The sequence below is a fragment of the Oncorhynchus nerka genome, linkage group LG9b, assembly GCF_034236695.1.
Source record: "Oncorhynchus nerka isolate Pitt River linkage group LG9b, Oner_Uvic_2.0, whole genome shotgun sequence".
NCBI lineage: Eukaryota > Metazoa > Chordata > Actinopteri > Salmoniformes > Salmonidae > Oncorhynchus > Oncorhynchus nerka.
The window spans coordinates 5,596,287-5,613,512 of record NC_088424.1 but is presented as its reverse complement, the minus strand read 5'-3'; the positions used below and the strand labels follow the sequence as shown (position 1 = coordinate 5,613,512).

General features: G+C 41.4%; 1 protein-coding gene across 3 annotated transcripts; it reads left to right on the top strand.

Moving 5' to 3' along the window:
• The first annotated feature begins 455 nt into the window (after nt 1-455).
• LOC115126487 (septin-2B) lies at nt 456-15,821 on the top strand. Of its 3 annotated transcripts, none has more exons than XM_029656105.2 (13): nt 456-711; nt 1,601-1,640; nt 2,574-2,688; nt 8,168-8,254; nt 8,463-8,586; nt 8,864-8,998; nt 9,076-9,193; nt 9,484-9,585; nt 10,404-10,549; nt 10,856-10,972; nt 12,134-12,194; nt 12,432-12,529; nt 14,359-15,821. In XM_029656105.2, the coding sequence occupies exons 2-12, from the start codon at nt 1,617-1,619 to the stop codon at nt 12,516-12,518; spliced, it is 1,116 nt and encodes a 371-aa protein (XP_029511965.1). In that variant the 5' UTR covers nt 456-711; nt 1,601-1,616; the 3' UTR covers nt 12,519-12,529; nt 14,359-15,821. The 3 variants fall into 3 exon arrangements, with proteins under 3 accessions (XP_029511965.1, XP_029511967.1, XP_029511966.1); XM_029656107.2 differs by having other exon boundaries at nt 466-711; nt 10,856-10,939; XM_029656106.2 differs by lacking the exon at nt 456-711 and adding an exon at nt 939-1,361.
• Nucleotides 15,822-17,226: the final 1,405 nt, after the last annotated feature.

The following is a 17,226-nucleotide window of genomic DNA, read 5'->3' as shown; positions in this document are numbered from 1 at the left end:
ACCCATTTTGCACCCCACCTCCAGAACTCAGTCGTGGTTCCAACTTACTGTTGCGAGTTAGAATAGTAGAATACACAAGGTCAAATGTAGAAATTTGGTTATCATGGTTAGACCGTCTGGAGGGCCCCCATTGATTTTGTCGTCAGTCTCACTCGGATATCATATTAAAAATTGCAAACATTTTTCACCACCCAATGGCAAATGTGTAGAATTGCAGGACATTATCTGTAACAAAGCCAATTTTCCTCTCTGTCCCATGGCACAACCTGTTCTCAGAGTATTTCGTATTATCCTGTAAGTAAAATCAGAATAGTCCTTTTATTTATCTCTCTGCTGTCACTAAAATGTTTCGCTCGCAATGTGGTGGGGATGGATGTCGGTATGCAAGCAGTTGAGCCACTCATGATGAGTTTAGATTTTTTAAACTCTATGATGATGATGGTTGGCGATGACGATGGTGGTGATGAATAGCGGTTGCATTACAAATTGTAAAGAAAATCGTTGGTAGTAGAATGACGTGTTCAATTTTATTGATAAGAAAAATCAATGCATTATAAGAGGACCAATTTGAGGACAGTCAACGCCCAATGCATTCTGGTCCCTGTGCTGAAGAAGATCCGAAATTTGAGGTGTCGCCAGTCCGGCCTCCAAACCAATGACTGTATATATGCACCCAACCCACACGGTTTTCTTTCAGTGACAATCAAAACGGTAAATATTGTATTTATTAGCAATATTCATGACATTTTAAACTGTCTAGTTGAATAAGATTCGTTGCTTTAACTTTCTACCGCTTCCCAAATAGCTTGTTAGCAAAGTAGCTAGCTACTTGCTAATTAGTTGGCTGGTTTTCAATGCTTGCGTTTAGACACCTCGCCGGTTTAATAGTCAGTGTTGGCTAGCTACCATTTGAAACCCTGTGATACAGTAATCAATTTACAGTTCGCCTACACGGCCCGGTTTGAAATACTTGTTTGCCAGCTAGCTTGAAGGTGTTGATAAGATCATGTTTTGTGATATTATTAGCGTTAAATTAACTAGGCATATTTAAGGTAACTGCAATGTTTTAGTTGTATTTAATTCTTTGGGACAGCGCTTTCAACACCTAACGCTAGTTTGTTTTATTTCAGACTTCCTTCCACTGCGTTGAACAAATAAAAGTTCAGAGAGCAGTTAATGCGCTAACTAACTGTAGGAAGTTTTATCGCTTCAAGCTTTTTATTTTATTTTTAGGTATACTGTAATAGAAAAGGCACTAACTCACTAAATAAAAGAACAGAATGGAAAGTTGAATTCAAGTTAAAAACCAACTTGTGTACATGCATATGTGAAGTGAAAGCGCGTAACAACATCTTTGGAAGGTAAGGCTGTCAGTTACTTGAGGTTAGATATTCTTTCGGAAAGTCATTATTGAGCAGAAAGCAGACTTCCTGTCTCACGGTCCACTAAATCATGTAGGTAGGCTATCCTCCATTTTGTTAGTGTACACTCGTCATTCTCTTCAAGTTCTAGCTAGGCCTATTGATATAGTATTTGCATGCCCTGCTAAAAAAAACAGGAGTACTTTACAGTTGACATGTAATGTTCTGTTCTCTGGCAGGTTGAAAGAGTGCAAAATGTCTCAGGCTGAAAAAATTAAGGTACGTTCCCGACCCAGCATAAGAGGATGTTGCTTCCCCTCCGTTTATTTATCTAAGTAATACTGTCAGGCTGTCCAATAATGATTTCAGAGGGAGCTTATTTTGATTAGGCCTATATAAACCGGATGTGAATCTGCTTTGGGAAAATCAGGATTTATTAGAATTAAACCATTGCAGACATTGAGTTTAAAAAAATAACAGCAATTGAGCATAGAGGATGCAAATATTGTGTATAATCATCTTACCAGAGACAGACTTAATTACAGAATGCATGGTCACGCTAGCAGATGCTTCCAGGCAGCTGCTTTCTTCATGACTCACTGTTGTGCCTTGGCCTGGGTTGAAATGAGAACACTCCAATGTATGAGCTTAGCCTAGCTATTTTATAGAGAGAATATTTTTTGTTGTTGTCACATACACCACGTGCAGTAAAATGTTGTTTTGCAGGGGCAGCCATAGTAGTATGGCACCCCTGGAGTAAATTAGGGTTAAGTGCCTTGCTCAAGGGCCCATCAATATATTTTTCACTGTCTGCTCGGGTATTCGAACCAGCAACCTTTCGGTTACTGGCCACTAGGCTATCTGCCGCTCTAGATGTAATGTATATGATGCTCCTTCCTTACATCTGTTTATAAGCTGAATAGATAGGTTTAGACATAAATTTGAAACACTTTGGTTAGACTACATATTCTCCCTGGTTATGTACAGGCCTGTTAGAATGCAGGAAATAATGTTTTTGCAAAGAGATGGCAGAGACAAGACAGTCACCTCACCCAAAGGTCATTCATGGACAGCTGTTTCTTTTGAGTAGTGACCTAATTGCTGGTTTTAATCTTTGCTGCTGTGATTTACACAGCCCATGACAAAATTTAAATTATGGTATTCCTGAGTTGAATGACTCAGATGCTCATGTTGTTGTCTCATGTATTACAGCAGGGTCAGTTCACCAACCCAGAGACCCCGGGGTATGTGGGCTTTGCCAACCTGCCCAACCAGGTGCACCGCAAGTCGGTCAAAAAGGGCTTTGAGTTCACCCTCATGGTAGTTGGTGAGTGTCATGATATTTGGAACTTAAGTAATGTCTGGTGTTTTTGTTTTGAGAGTATTCTATTGTTCGTATGTAGTATCGAGCCTTAGACAGAACGTCTACACCAGTTGTTTTGAGCTTTGCACAAAACCACTTTGTCTTTGCTTGTCGGTGAGTGTCAGCCATTTTCTTGTTGCAGTTTTTTTTTCACTTCAGTAGAGATGAGTTTTGGCCTTCAAAGGGGAATGTGTGCCAAAATGATAATGTTCACACAGCTTTGTCAGATCATAACCATCTTAGGAATATAACAGCAAGCAATGCACATTAATAGGGTTGTCATGATACCAGTATCACAATACTATGATACCAGATTTTTTTAACCGGAATTAGACTAAACTCTATGGTCCTATAAAAACCTACTTTATGGGAAATTGTGAGTGCTATAGCTTGCAAAATAAACATGTGACAAAATAATGGTGCTTGTTTCTAATATCAGGACTGTTTTCCTCAAGAAATTAAATCGGCTTCATGTTTTGTTTCTTTGCCACGATACTTCAGAATATCGCAATACTGGTCTCGCGATAACCCACTATGCATTTTCTTGATTCATTTTGAGTTGGAAGGATAGCTTTTTTTCTTTGCCAAACATTCTATATATCTTTTTAACAGAAACAACTGATATTAGGCCTTGTTTGTTCTAAGCATTTAATCTATCACTTCATGCTGTCGACAGAATGGAATGTGACTTATTTGACCATGTCCCCGGACAGTTAGCTAGTTGACAAATGCAGACATTTCCTTTTCCCATAGCCTCTCCTCACAAATAACATTAACCCCCCCCCTAAAAAATGTGTCATTAAGCACTTTTCCAAATCGCCTCACTTCCTTTTAGAGTTTTTAACGTGAGTTTATGCATGTCCAGCATACGTGTGTGTGCCAGAGTGTTTGTGTCTGAGTGGGGTATGTGTAGGATCATGTCAGAGGCCCCTGTTTAGGTCACTGTTGTGAGTCCAGCCTCTATATAAACGGATGGAGGCTGGGCGTCTCTGGGTCCTCTGATTTTAACTGTGTGAAATGGTTGTCCTTTCTCTCTTCTCCCTCCATCTCTGTGTGGGGGAGGAGGGGGGCCCTATTGTACACTCATCCCTCTGCCTTAAAATAAACCAGAGTGGAATGTGTGCCTGAGGGGCAGCACCGGACAGGGCTCTGCTGAATAGAGAACAGAATAACAAATAAAATTATGAATAAAAACCACAGAAGAACTACGATGACTGTTAAATACATGAGAATGCAAGTATATACAGTGCATTCGGAAAGTATTCAGACCCCTTCACTTTTTTACTTTACAGCCTTATTAAAAAATATGTTTTAAAATTATTATGTATGACGCTACAAGCTTGGCACACCTGTATTTGGGGAGTTTCTCAATTCTTCTCTGCCAATCCTCTCAAGCTCTGTCGGGTTGATGGGGAGCATTGCTTCACAGCTATTTTCAGGTCTCTCCAAAGATGTTTGATCGGGTTCAAGTCCTGGCTCTGGCTGGGCCACTCAAGGACATTCAGAGACTTGTCCTGAAGCCACTGATTGCTCAGTTTGGCCAGGCGGCCAGCTTTAGGCAGAGTCTTGAAGGGTCCAAACTTCTTCCATTTTAAGAATGATTGAGGCCACTGTGTTCTTGGGGACCTTCAATGCTCCAGACATTTTTTGGTACCCATACCCAGATCTGTGCCTCGACACAGTCCTGTCTCGGAGCTCTACGGACAATTCCTTTGACCTCGTGGCTTGGTTTTAAACGTTTTTTAAATAAAATAAGAAAAACTTATTGGTGATTTCGTAAATCTATTTTTGTTTTGTTTTTTGAATGTTTTCACTAAATAGGCCAAAGCTTTGTTACACAATTAAAGATCAATACACTGTATTTCAAACAGCTGGAATAATCTAAAGAATTAAGGGCTTGTAAAATATAAGCCATCAACCTTAAGACCCACTAAAAATAATGAAATTATATCAAAATAGTTTAACCTGCTTTTTTGCTTGTCTAATGAAAGTTACATTTTGTTTTGACTGAACCATGCACAACCACTAATGACCAACTTCTGGTAGCAGGCACTATAGAATATTAACACGTCTCATAAACAATCTCTAGCTTTTCGTCGTTCCATTCCATTAGTCATTGAACGAAGGCGTCTTGTGTAGAGGAGTTTTTTTTACATTAACACGCAACACTTGCGATATGATCCTTATGCAAAACCGTATCTTTCATATCGGCGAGAAATCATTCTCAGTTAACAAAAATGTTAAATTGATACACAGCTTTTTTATAGTGTTAGGGTTCCCACATGGCCATATTTCTATATTACAGTGCTTGTTTCCGTAAAACAGATGGAAGACAGTGGGCTATCTGTGTTTCCGAACACCTGTGTAAACGGAAGACTCCAGAAATACTGTATGTTGTCACTGAAAAATACTGTCTCCTACAACTGTGTTAACCGTGAACTATAAGTGTGTATTTTGCATTTGTGAAATTAATTTGATATGAAAGTGAAGGGATTTATGTTTCTAGAACCCTACAGCAATAGAGAATCGATTCACATTTAGATGTAGTGGCTTCCAGAGCCTGTTCACTTTGTTTCAACATTGAAACACAGGTGGCCAACTAGCATAGGTAGTCCATTGTCTGGATAAGAAGTAGCTTATTTCTCCGAATGAGAGTTCCTTATACAAATGTGTCTTTATGCTCATTGCACATTTATAAAACACAAACTAGACAGCTAGCACGTTAGTCTGCAATGCTGCGCATGACAAACTGAGCATTCATTGTCTACAATCATGTTCATTGATACTCCCATCTTATTAGGCTCTGCAGTGTTTTACATTTTGGGGGTTGAGACATAAAAAGGCTATTGTTATGAAGGTTCTCCTCTTACAGTAAAATAATGTCTCTGTGTTTAGGTCTCTATATGACAGATTTTTATGTTTGACCAAACCTCAAATGCAGTAGCGAGTTGAAATGGGATGACAATGCTCTTTCGTCGTGGTTGTGAGCTGCAGGGGGAGGGGCTTGGTGTCTGTGTGCGAGTAGTAAGGTGCACAGAAGGAGCAAATGATACGAGACCAAAAAGACACACTCATGAATTCAAACCTAGATTCTTCCAATACATGGGTTTGGAACATTGCGCTAAAACATATATTGAATTAATTTGAATGTTTATCGCCCAGCCCTACATGTAAACAGGAGTAATAGTGACCAGTAGCAGGATATATACTAAAGTTAATCATTAATCTATGGACAGTAATGCATCTAATCAATAATAATTTTCGTAGCAGTGTAGGTTGTCTGAGTGGGTTGAGACCTGTGGATGGGCATAGTCTGTGGGAGCGGGAGATCAGTAGTTGTTAGCACTTTATCAGTCTTCTGAACAGCTTCTATCCCCTGGCCATGAGTCTGTTTGTCTGAGTCTTGATTCACCAGGACTGCCTGCCAGACGGAAGCATGGAGAACAGTCCATGTCTCAGGTGGCTGTAGTCTTTGGCAATTTTCCAGACCTGTCTCAGACAGCACCTGGTATGTATGTCCTGAATGGCTGGGAGCTCACCCCCGGTGATGCGCTGGGCTGTCTGCACCGCCCTCTATAGGGTCTTTCTGTTGCAGACGGTACAGTTGCCGTGCCATCTGAGGGGCCAAATCGTTTCAGCCTCCTGAGGGAGAAGAGGCGTTGCCGTGCCTTCACCACTGTTCTGGTGTGAGAGGACCATGTTAAGTTCTCAGTGATATGGACACAGGAACTTGAAGCTCTTGACCCTCCACTGCGGCATGTAGATGGGGGTGTGCACCCCCCTGTTTTTTGTGGTCCATCATCCTGTTGCCCTGGCACCACACTGCCAGTTTTCTCACCTCCTCCCTGAAGGCTGTCTTAACGTTGTTGATCAGGCCTACCACCATCATGTCATCAGCAAACTTGATGATAGATTTGGAGTTGTGCGTGGCCACAGTCGTGGTTAAACACCCCTGGGGGGGCCCCCGTGTTGAGGGTCAGCCTACTCTCTGGCCTGCCTCCAAGAAATGGGCCGCAACTGGATAAGTAAAGTTTTTACACCTCATGGTGGTAATTGAAGCTATGGAACATTTTCTCTGCAACGTGACCCTAATGAACTACCTTCCAGTGCATGCATTATAACATTGGCTGAAATAGTACTCGCACAACTATTTCATGTTTCTAAATGATTTCTTTATTCAGACGAAAGGTACTGCTATGGGATCCCCCATGGCTCCTAACTATGCTAATTTGTATGTGGGTTACATGGAGAAACAGTCTATTTTCAAATGTTTTCTTGCCTCACATCATTATTTGGAAACGGTATATTAATGATATTTTTGTTCTATGGAGGGGTGATGCAAAACAGCTCCAGGCGTTTCATGCTTTTCTTAACTCCTGTTCTGAGCATCTGAGATGCTGACACTATATAAACAAGTCATCCCGCAGTGTTTGTGATTATACCCTGATGAAGACAGCTTGGCTGTCGAAACGTTGGTAATTAAATTATTGCGTCTGAGCTCCTAGAGTGTGCGGCTCTCTTTTATTTTCAAGTTTTCTACTCCGCTAGCCAGCACCTCGCCTTAATAGATGTGCTTTTCTTTTTCTTCTAGATCGCACTGTAGTCGATGAACAGCATTCTCACATAGGTATTCCTCTTCTCTAGTTGGGAGAGCGCAGTGTGGAGTGCAATTGAGATCGTATCGTCTGTAGATCTGTTGGGGTGGTAGGAGAGTTTGAAGATGCCTGCCAGCTGGACAGGGAATGCTCTGAGTACGTGCCCTGGAATATCGTCTCTCCCCATATCTTTGGGAGTGTTAAACCTTGGTGATCTCGCTCTCCAAGGGCAACATGACTAAGTCCTCTAGGACGGCGGGGGCCCTTTGGTGTTTTTTTTTTCTCACAGTCCATAAAATTCATTGAGTTTGTCTGGTAGAGGCATCGTTGAATAAATCACAACTAGTCTGTAGCCCCTGCTATATGCATTGAGCGTCAGTGTAATAGGTTTTTAACCTTGTTCCTAAATTGACCTTTTGTGTGCGGTAGCCCTATCCTTTAGTTTAGCACGTACCTCTGTGTTAATCCAGGGCTTTTGAGTGGGGAAGCAGCGGCCCTTCACTTGAGCTTGTTGCATTTTGGACTAAGGAAAATGTTTGTCTTGTTTTACTGTGAGGTTAATGCTTTTCCCACGCAATGAAAGGCCTAATGTGTAGGAAACTGCTCGGCTGCAAATGTGGTGTGCCCATTACCCAGGCTATATTGGGTATTTTGTGGAAAAAGGTTCACCCTGCACACTTCTAATTGTAGATTTTTGTGGTTCGTAGACTCAAAGGTAATTGGTTATGAACTAATATATTGGGTATATTGCCTTACAGGCACAATAGTCTGTTCTATTTGATTTTCTCTTTTTTTCATGATGGGATGTTTTTTTTTTTAAATATATTGATTCTGTGCGTTCTGTTTAGGTGAGTCTGGTCTGGGGAAGTCCACCCTCATCAACAGTCTGTTCCTTACAGATCTCTACCCAGAGAGAGTGATCCCCGGAGCAGCAGGTAATGGTTATACACACCAAGGCCAAACTTTCTGCTAACTATCAACCTAATTTCTTCCTGCATAACCTAATGGGAGTCATTTTAAACAGATTACACCAAATCGCCCCTCATTTAGTCAGTGGCCTCAAGAGTATCTTATAAGTAGAAAAATGAAATAAAAAATAAACTTTTCCTCTCCCCCTGGTCTCCTTTTCATTTTGTCCCACAGAGAAGATTGAGCGCACGGTTCAGATCGAGGCATCTACGGTTGAGATCGAGGAGAGAGGGGTGAAGCTCCGCCTCACCGTGGTGGACACACCCGGATACGGCGATGCCATCAACAGCCAGGACTGGTATGCCACTGCCCACTTCTTTTGTCCAACATGGAAATTGTTGTTATTGTTGGAATATAGTTGAACTAACATTTTTATCGTTTTAAAAGTATATTGTTCTAAAATTTGAAGGGATAGTTCACTTTCTAAAAGTTTAAGCTTAGTTTTACATGAGTTTCTGGACGTGGCAGACGACACCCCTATATCTAAAATGTCATTCCCCATTGCTCTACTCATGTCATACGGTGTTATATGGGTTGGTTTTTCTAATAGCAGCTGCTTCTCGTTTCTCCTCCAGTTTCAGCACCATCATCGCCTACATCGACGACCAGTTTGAGCGCTATCTCCATGACGAGAGCGGTCTGAACCGACGGCACATCGTGGACAACCGTGTTCACTGCTGCTTCTACTTCATCTCCCCATTAGGCCACGGGTATACACACATTTTCAACATGTACATTTTAATCCCCCCCCCCCAGTTCTTACGCGCTCTCCCTTTCTCTCTCTCAGGCTGAAGCCTCTGGATGTACAGTTCATGAAGGCCATCCACAACAAAGTCAACGTGGTCCCTGTCATCGCAAAGGCCGACACACTCACCCTGAGAGAGAGGGAGAGGCTCAAGCGCAGGGTAGGAGACGTTGTAGCTCAACCAGACTCTAAGAAGTATACAATGGGAGAATGTTTTTTTGTATTTTTTTTGTTTGTGTTTTTAATATTTTTAAGTCGTCTCGCACAAGAGATGTAGATGTAGTGATCTTCCTTTCATATGATACAACTGCACCCATGTACTGCCTGTATTTGAATAATCCCTCTGTGGATTAATAAAGTACTATATATTCAATTTAATAGTTAAAGCGCAGCTAAAGTAACTATCCCAAATTATGTCTATATCCTCCATATTCCTGTGTGTGGCTGTAGATTCTGGATGAGATTGATGAGCACGGCATCAAGATATACCACCTCCCCGATGCGGAGTCTGACGAGGACGAAGACTTCAAGGAGCAGACAAGGATTCTCAAAGTAATCCCCACCTCCTTTTCTAGACTCGGTCCTGCCTCCATAAGGATTCTGAACCCCATTTTGTCATTTCAGCATACAGTGGGGTCTGAAAGTATTGGAATCCTTGATAAAGATGAGCAATAATAAGTATCAAATAAATAATTTTAATACAGATCTATATTGTATGCACATAAAAAAATCTCAAATTATATTTTATACTAGTACAATTGTTCAGAGAAAGATGTTTTGTTTTTAATTAGTAATATTTTCTCTCAAAAAGGTAGGTGTCAATTGACACCCCTAAAGATTCTTATAAAGAAAGTAGTCAAAGGTTTATTATTTGGTCCAGTATTCCTAGCACTTGACTACATCAAGCTTGTGACGCTTTGCAGTTCTTCTTGGTTATGTTTCAGAGTTATTTTGCGCCGAATAGAAATGAATGATAAATAATCTATTGTCACTTTAATTGTAATTAAGAATGGAATGTTTCTAAACTCTTCTACATTAATTTTGATCCTACTATGATTCCAAATAATCTTGAATGAATGGTGAATAATTATACATGAGAAAGTTAGAGGGTCAACAATTATACCCCCAAGACATGCTTAACTCCCCCTGTCATCTTTTATCTAGGGTGTCAATCATTTTGGCGACCGGAATTGAAATTGAGCATGGTTTCTTTGAGACTTTTACTACTGTTCCTGAAAGTTACTAGCAAATTTAAAATAAAAAGAAAACATACAACTTTACAAATAAGCTCAGAATGGTATGCAATCGCCACCGTCGCAAACATGCTATCTGTTTTGACCGTCAGCACCTGCTCTCTCTCCTCCCTCCAGGCCAGTATTCCATTTGCGGTGGTGGGCTCCAACCAGCAGATCGAGGCCAAGGGGAAGAAGGTGCGGGGTCGCCTGTATCCCTGGGGTGTGGTGGAGGTGGAGAACCCCGAGCACAACGACTTCCTCAAGCTACGCACCATGCTCATGTGAGTGGGTGGGAGAGCGAGGGCCTGCGCTGGGTCATCCCCGCAGCTTGGGAATCCCAACTTGAAATAGTGGCTTATGGCGATTTAATAATAATAACTTAATTTTTAAATTGAGTATTTATGGTTGATTTGGCTTATACTACAAAAGCTGTGTCAGTTGTATAATATGTTGTCAATCCATTAAATGTCAGTCATGAGCAGTGGCTGTCCCGTCTCACATACTGCTTGGTGTTTCGCTTATGACGATCTTGAGTTGAGTAGTTGGTTTAGTGCCTGATTGATCGACTGACACCTATCCATCTACAGCACCCACATGCAGGACCTGCAGGAGGTGACCCAGGACCTACACTACGAGAATTTCCGTTCGGAGCGCCTCAAACGAGGCGGCAGGTTGTCCTCTCATGGTTACGTTCTGTCTCCTGCGTACGTACCGTTCTGTCTGCTTGCCTTTCTGTACCCTGCCTGCCCCCAACTTCCCATATGCAGTAATATAATATACAACCAAAGACACAAAGGCTTAATATAACAGAGCAGGTTGATAGTGTTGAGACATTTGTAACACAAGACTCATGTGTGGCTTGACTTTCTTGGATTTGAATGACTGGCTAAGACAATTGATGGGTAACTAATACATTGTCTCAGAGTCAGCCAGTTCCACTTATCTTGTGTTAATGTCTATCAAGAAGTGATTAGGCCATAGTCAGCATTGAAAGTAAATCTCCATGTGTTCATTAATATTACATGGTTGAAAAAACGAAAACATTTTAAGTTAAACTATAATTTTGATGTACATTTTACAGCAATTTGACCTTGGTAGTGGGTTTGAGTTAGGCATGTATAGTCTGTGGCCAATTTGTTTTTATCTTTATGGTTATATTTTTTAGTGGGCTATGGGTTTTTTAACCAGTATATAGGTTGTATTTGTAGTAGTATGGGTATCATTTAACTCTAGGAGTGTGGACCCTTTGGAACCTTTGAGACCTTCCTCTATAGCCAATCCAGGAGAAGGGAGAGATTTTACTGCCTTCTTATTGGCTCACCATCAGCCCAATGATGGTCTGGTCTGTCCAATCCTCTGAGTGGACTGTTTGAGGTACTGTTTTCAATGGGGGAGGTACCACTATCCTCCCTGTCTCACAACCTTGCTGCTCTCTTCTTGCTTCTGCAACTTGCCCTCTTTCACTTTAACACCCAGCTTTCTACCTTTCTACCCCCCCCAATCTGTTCTTTCTCTCACTAATTTACCTCTGGCTCTTTCTACTTTCTAAGTGTTGCTTTTGTCACGTCTGCTTAAATACTAGAAAGCTAGAAACTGCACCACACACAACCACCAGACGTGTGGGGATTTACCAAACTGTCTTCCGGAGACCCCCTATGCACATGAGTTTTCACTCCACCTTTCTGCTGATTCTATGAATGACAAAGATATGCTTTTGAATACTGCATTTTCTTCTGAATGCACAAACTATGTAATAACTTGATATGTATGAGATTTCCAGTGTTCATTTATGTGGATATTTATGGCAGGTCTCCCCAATGATTGTGCCTTGAGCCTTACTCAACAAATCTGTGTCCTTGTTATAGGAAGGGACCTGAGCCGGAGGAAATGGACAAGGACATGATCCTGCAGGAGAAGGAGGCTGAGGTGGGATAGCTAAGCATTCATATCCCTCTCTCACCACCTACCACTCACACTACCCTTATACTGTATACTTCCATTCAAATATCACTATTTTGAATAGCCCACCCACATGACCTCTTATATCCTCGCTCTTAGTTGGACTGCAATAAGTTTATTGGTGGTTGTTTTGTGGAGGGGGGGTTAGCCAGGTACTCAGTGTTCTATGTTTTGGTATTAATGTTATGTTTATTTTCTGTGCAGCTGAGGAGAATGCAGGAGATGATTACCAAGATGCAGGCCCAGATGCAGATTAAGCCTGATGGAGCGGGAGACGGCCAGCATGTGTGACGCTCACCACGGTAAGAACAACACGTCCATTTTGACACTAAACACCCAGCTATCCACTGATGCAATGTGATCTTTCTCGCTCATTTTTCAAAATGAAAGCTTGAAACTGTCTAAAGACTGACACCTTGAGGAGACCATAGGAAAAGGAATCTGGTTGATATCCCTTTAAATGGAGGCAAGGCATCCAATTGAACAGAGAGCTTTCAGGAAAAACAGCACTTCCTTGTTGGATTTTCCTCAGGTTTTCGCCTGCAATATCAGTTCTGTAATACTCACAGACAATATTTTGACAGTTTTGGAAACTTTAGTTTTTTTTATCCTAATCTGACAATTACATGCATATTCTAGTTTCTGGTCCTGAGAAATAGGCAGTTTCAAATGGGTATTTTTTTTTTTTTTTTTTTTTTTTTGCCAAAAATGAAAATCCTGCCCCCACACTCAAGACGTTTTAGTGTCTGCTAGGTGGTATATATATTTTTTATTACTATACTGAACAAAAATATAAATGCATTATGCAAAAAATTCAGATTTCACTGAGTTAGAAGGAAATAATTTAAATCGATTAATTAGGCCCTAATCTATGGATTTCACATGACTGAGAATACAGATATGTAACTTGGTCACATACCTTTAAAAAAAAAGATTAGCGGCATGGATCAGAATCACAGTATCTGGTGTGACCACCATTTGCCTCATGCAGTGCGACACATCTCCTTTGCATAGAGTTGATCATGCTGTTGATTGTGGAATGTTGACCCACTCCTCTTCAATGGCTGTGTGAAGTTGCTGGATATTGGCGGGAACTGCAACATGCTGTCATACATGTAGATCCAGGGGGAAGTTTTTTTTGTTGGTCATGGCAGGGTAGTGTTTATTTTTGGGGGGGGTTAACATTTGCTCTTGCAGCTTTTACTAGACTTAACAAAAATATGAACACGACATGCAGCATTTCAAAGATTTTACTGAGTTCCAGTTCATAGTCCCCCCCCCCCCCTCCTCAGACAATCCTGCAGGTGAAGAAGCCAGATGTTGGAGATCTTAGGCTGGCGTGATTACACGTGGTCTGCGGTTGTGAGGCCGGTTGGATATACCTATGTAATGTTGTCTAATCATCTTATTGATATGCCACACCTGTCAGGTGGCTGGATTCTCTTGACAAAGGAGAAATGCTCACTATCAAGGATGTAAACAAGTTTGTGCACAACATTTGAGATTATTTTTGTACATATGGGAAATGTCTTGCAACTTTTATTTCACTCCTGAAACATGGGACCAACGCTACGGTTTGCATTTTAGATTTTTGTTCATTGCCTAAGGAAAGTATTCAGACCCCTTTTTCCACATTTTTGTTACGTTACAGCCTTATTCTAAAATGGATTTTAAAAAAGTTTTTGAAATGTTTGCAAATGTACTAAAAATATACCTTATGTATTTAAACCGTTTGCTATGAGACTCTAAATTGAGCTCCGGTGCATCCTGTTTCCATTGATCATCATTAAGATGTTTCTATAACTTAGTTGAAATTGGTAAATTCAATTGATTGGACATGATTTGGAAAGGCCCACGGCTGTCTGTCTAAGGTCCCACAGTTGACAGTGCATGTCGGAGCAAAAACCGAGCCATGAGGTCGACGGAACTGTCCCTAAACTATTTTTAATACATTTTTGAATAAGGCTGTAACCTAACAAAATGTGGAAAAAGTCAAGTGTTCTGAATACTTTCCGATGGCATCAGATATACTCCATCAGAATTATTGGTCCCTTTTTTTTAGTCTGAATTCATATAAATGGAACATTAGGAAGTACAAGTCCTTATGTATCACTTTTGTCTTTCCCTGCAGGTTTTCAAGCTGTTATTTGAGCTTGACCAGAGATGGAGGGATTTCAGAAGAGAAGGGAGCGAAAACAAGAGCAAGATAACTGGTCCTTGTCTCATTCTGCTTGCTACTATATTTAGTTTATTTCAGTCCTACTTGGGATCATTTTGAATTCTTTATTTTTTGTTTTTGTGTCTAAGCAGTATTACATTTTTATATTTACACACATTTTCTTTCTAATATTCCAAATGGCTCATTATTCATTTGTTCCATTCTATTGGAATGGACCATGCCAGTTAGTCATCAAATGAAGAATAACTATTTTAACCAGGGAAATGCTTTCATTATAGAACCATTGTTCTTTATTACATTTTTTTGCTGTTGAGAAAGCCAGAAGTTGCTGCTGCTCCTCAGTACTGTCATAGCCAAGTCTTTACCCTCGGCCTCCGCTAAAACCACTCAGGAACGGTCGATCGTGTTACTTACTGTGGCTCCGCATTACGAGTGGGAAAGGCCAACTTACTGTGAAAGTTAGCAACGCTCTTCTCTTTCGTGGAGCCATACAGCTAAAATTGTAATATATATTTTTTCCTCTAGTGGTTGTCATGCCAATGTTAAAATATCTTTAAACAATTGTCTTTGAAAAGCAGCATAAAGATGTTTCCTTATTGCTAGGATTCGTTGACCGTGTTCTCTTTCTCCTACTCCCTCGCATGCAGCTCTTAACCCAGTCTGCAGTGTCGTTGTGTTGAAACGACTGGTTATGACTGAAATACATGACACTGACCTTCCCAGTCATCCTGTAGCCCTGAACCAATGAAGGAGACATACCTTGGTGTTTTTTACTGCATGTGCCTCTGAATACTGGGCCTGTAAAGTGTCTCAGAGTAGGAGTGGCAATCTAGGATCAGTTTAGCGTCTTAGATCATAATGAATATGGTTATATAGACTGGGGGGACCCAATCCTAAATCAGCACTCTTACTAGGAGATGCTTTATGACAGCCCCCAGGTTTTAACATATTGCAAAGTGAATTGATGTTTTAGGCAAAAGTCCTAGCGAACTAAAAGTAAATTGAATTACTGTGATGTTCGGACCAGGCCTATGCATCGAAAATGACTTTGCTTTTCCTCATGGCCCCCAGTAATATTGATTGTTGAATTAAGTGCATCCAGAGGGTTGTGGAGTTCGTGCTGTAAAGCCCATGCTGTACTTGGTGTAATATGATATCCATATCCTTCTATTCTTTATGGCTGAGTGTCAATGGGTTAAGACTGAAAAGTGACTGACGTTTGGATGTTGGACAGGCCCAGTTAGTTGCTATGACCGCTTGCCTGGTCATTGTGATGACCTAGTTCGATTGTGTCACTATCCTACGCAAGCCAAGTCAGAGTTATTAACATTCCTGTTTCTGCTGTTTTTATCCAATGACTATCAAATAAAACCTTTGACGTATGCTATCTTGTAATAAAGTTTATATTAAAGCTAGATTCTAGTTTGCTTCATTTGTCATTTTACAAAAACAAAATCTTGATCCAATGTTCCTATATGTATCGTAATATACACTGCTCAAAAAAATAAAGGGAACACTTGAACACAATGCAACTCCAAGTCCATCACACTTCTGTGAAATCAAACTGTCCACTTAGGAAGCAACACTGATTAACAATAAATGCTACATGCTGTTGTGCAAATGGAATAGACAACAGGTGGAAATTATAGGCAATTAGCAAGACACCCCCCAATAAAGGAGTGGTTCTGCAGGTGGTGACTGCAGACCACTTCTCAGTGCCTATGCTTCCTGGCTGATGTTTTGGTCACTTTAGAATGCTGGCGCTGCTTTCACTCTAGTGGTAGCATGAGACGGAGTCTACAACCCACACAAGTGGCTCAGGTAGTGCAGCTCATCCAGGATGGGACATCAATGCGAGCTGTGGCAAGAAGGTTTGCTGTGTCTGTCAGCGTAGTGTCCAGAGCATGGAGGCACTACCAGGAGACAGGCCAGTACATCAGGAGATGTGGAGGAGGGCAACAACCCAGCAGCAGGACCTCTGCCTTTGTGCAAGGAGTAGCACTGCCAGAGCCCTGCAAAATGACCTCCAGCAGGCCACAAATGTGCAAGTGTCTGCTCAAATGGTCAGAAACGGACACCATGAGGGTGGTATGAGGGCCTGACGTCCACAGGTGGGGGTTGTGCTTACAGCCCAACACCGTGCAGGACGTTTGGCATTTGCCAGAGAACACCAAGATTGGCAAATTCGCCACTGGCGCCCTGTGCTCTTCACAGATGAAAGCAGGTTCACACTGAGCACATGTGACAGTCTGGAGACGCCGTGGAGAACGTTCTGCTGCCTGCAACATCCTCCAGCATGATCGGTTTGGCGGTGGGTCAGTCATGGTGTGGGGTGGCATTTCTTTGGGGGGCCGCACAGCCCTCCATGTGCTCGCCAGAGGTAGCCTGACTGCCATTAGGTACTGAGATGAGATCCTCAGACCCCTTGTGAGACCATATGCTGGTGCGGTGGTCCCTGGGTTCCTCCTAATGCAAGACCTAATGTGACTGGAGTGTGTCAGCAGTTTAGTCCAGGTCTGGGCACGTGGAGGCCACACACTACTGAGCCTCATTTTGACTTGTTTTAAGGACATATCAAAGTTGGATCCTGTAGTGTGGTTTTCCACTTTAATTCGGAGTGTGACTTCAAATCCATACCTCCATGGGTTGATAAATTTCATTTCCATTGATAATTTCTGTGTGATTTTGTTGTCAGCACATTCAACTATGTAAAGAAAAAAGTATTTAATAAGAATATTTAATTCATTCAGATCTAGGATGTGTTATTTTAGTGTTTAAGTGTTTTTAAAATCTCCTGTGGGGAACATGAAGGGTGGAAAA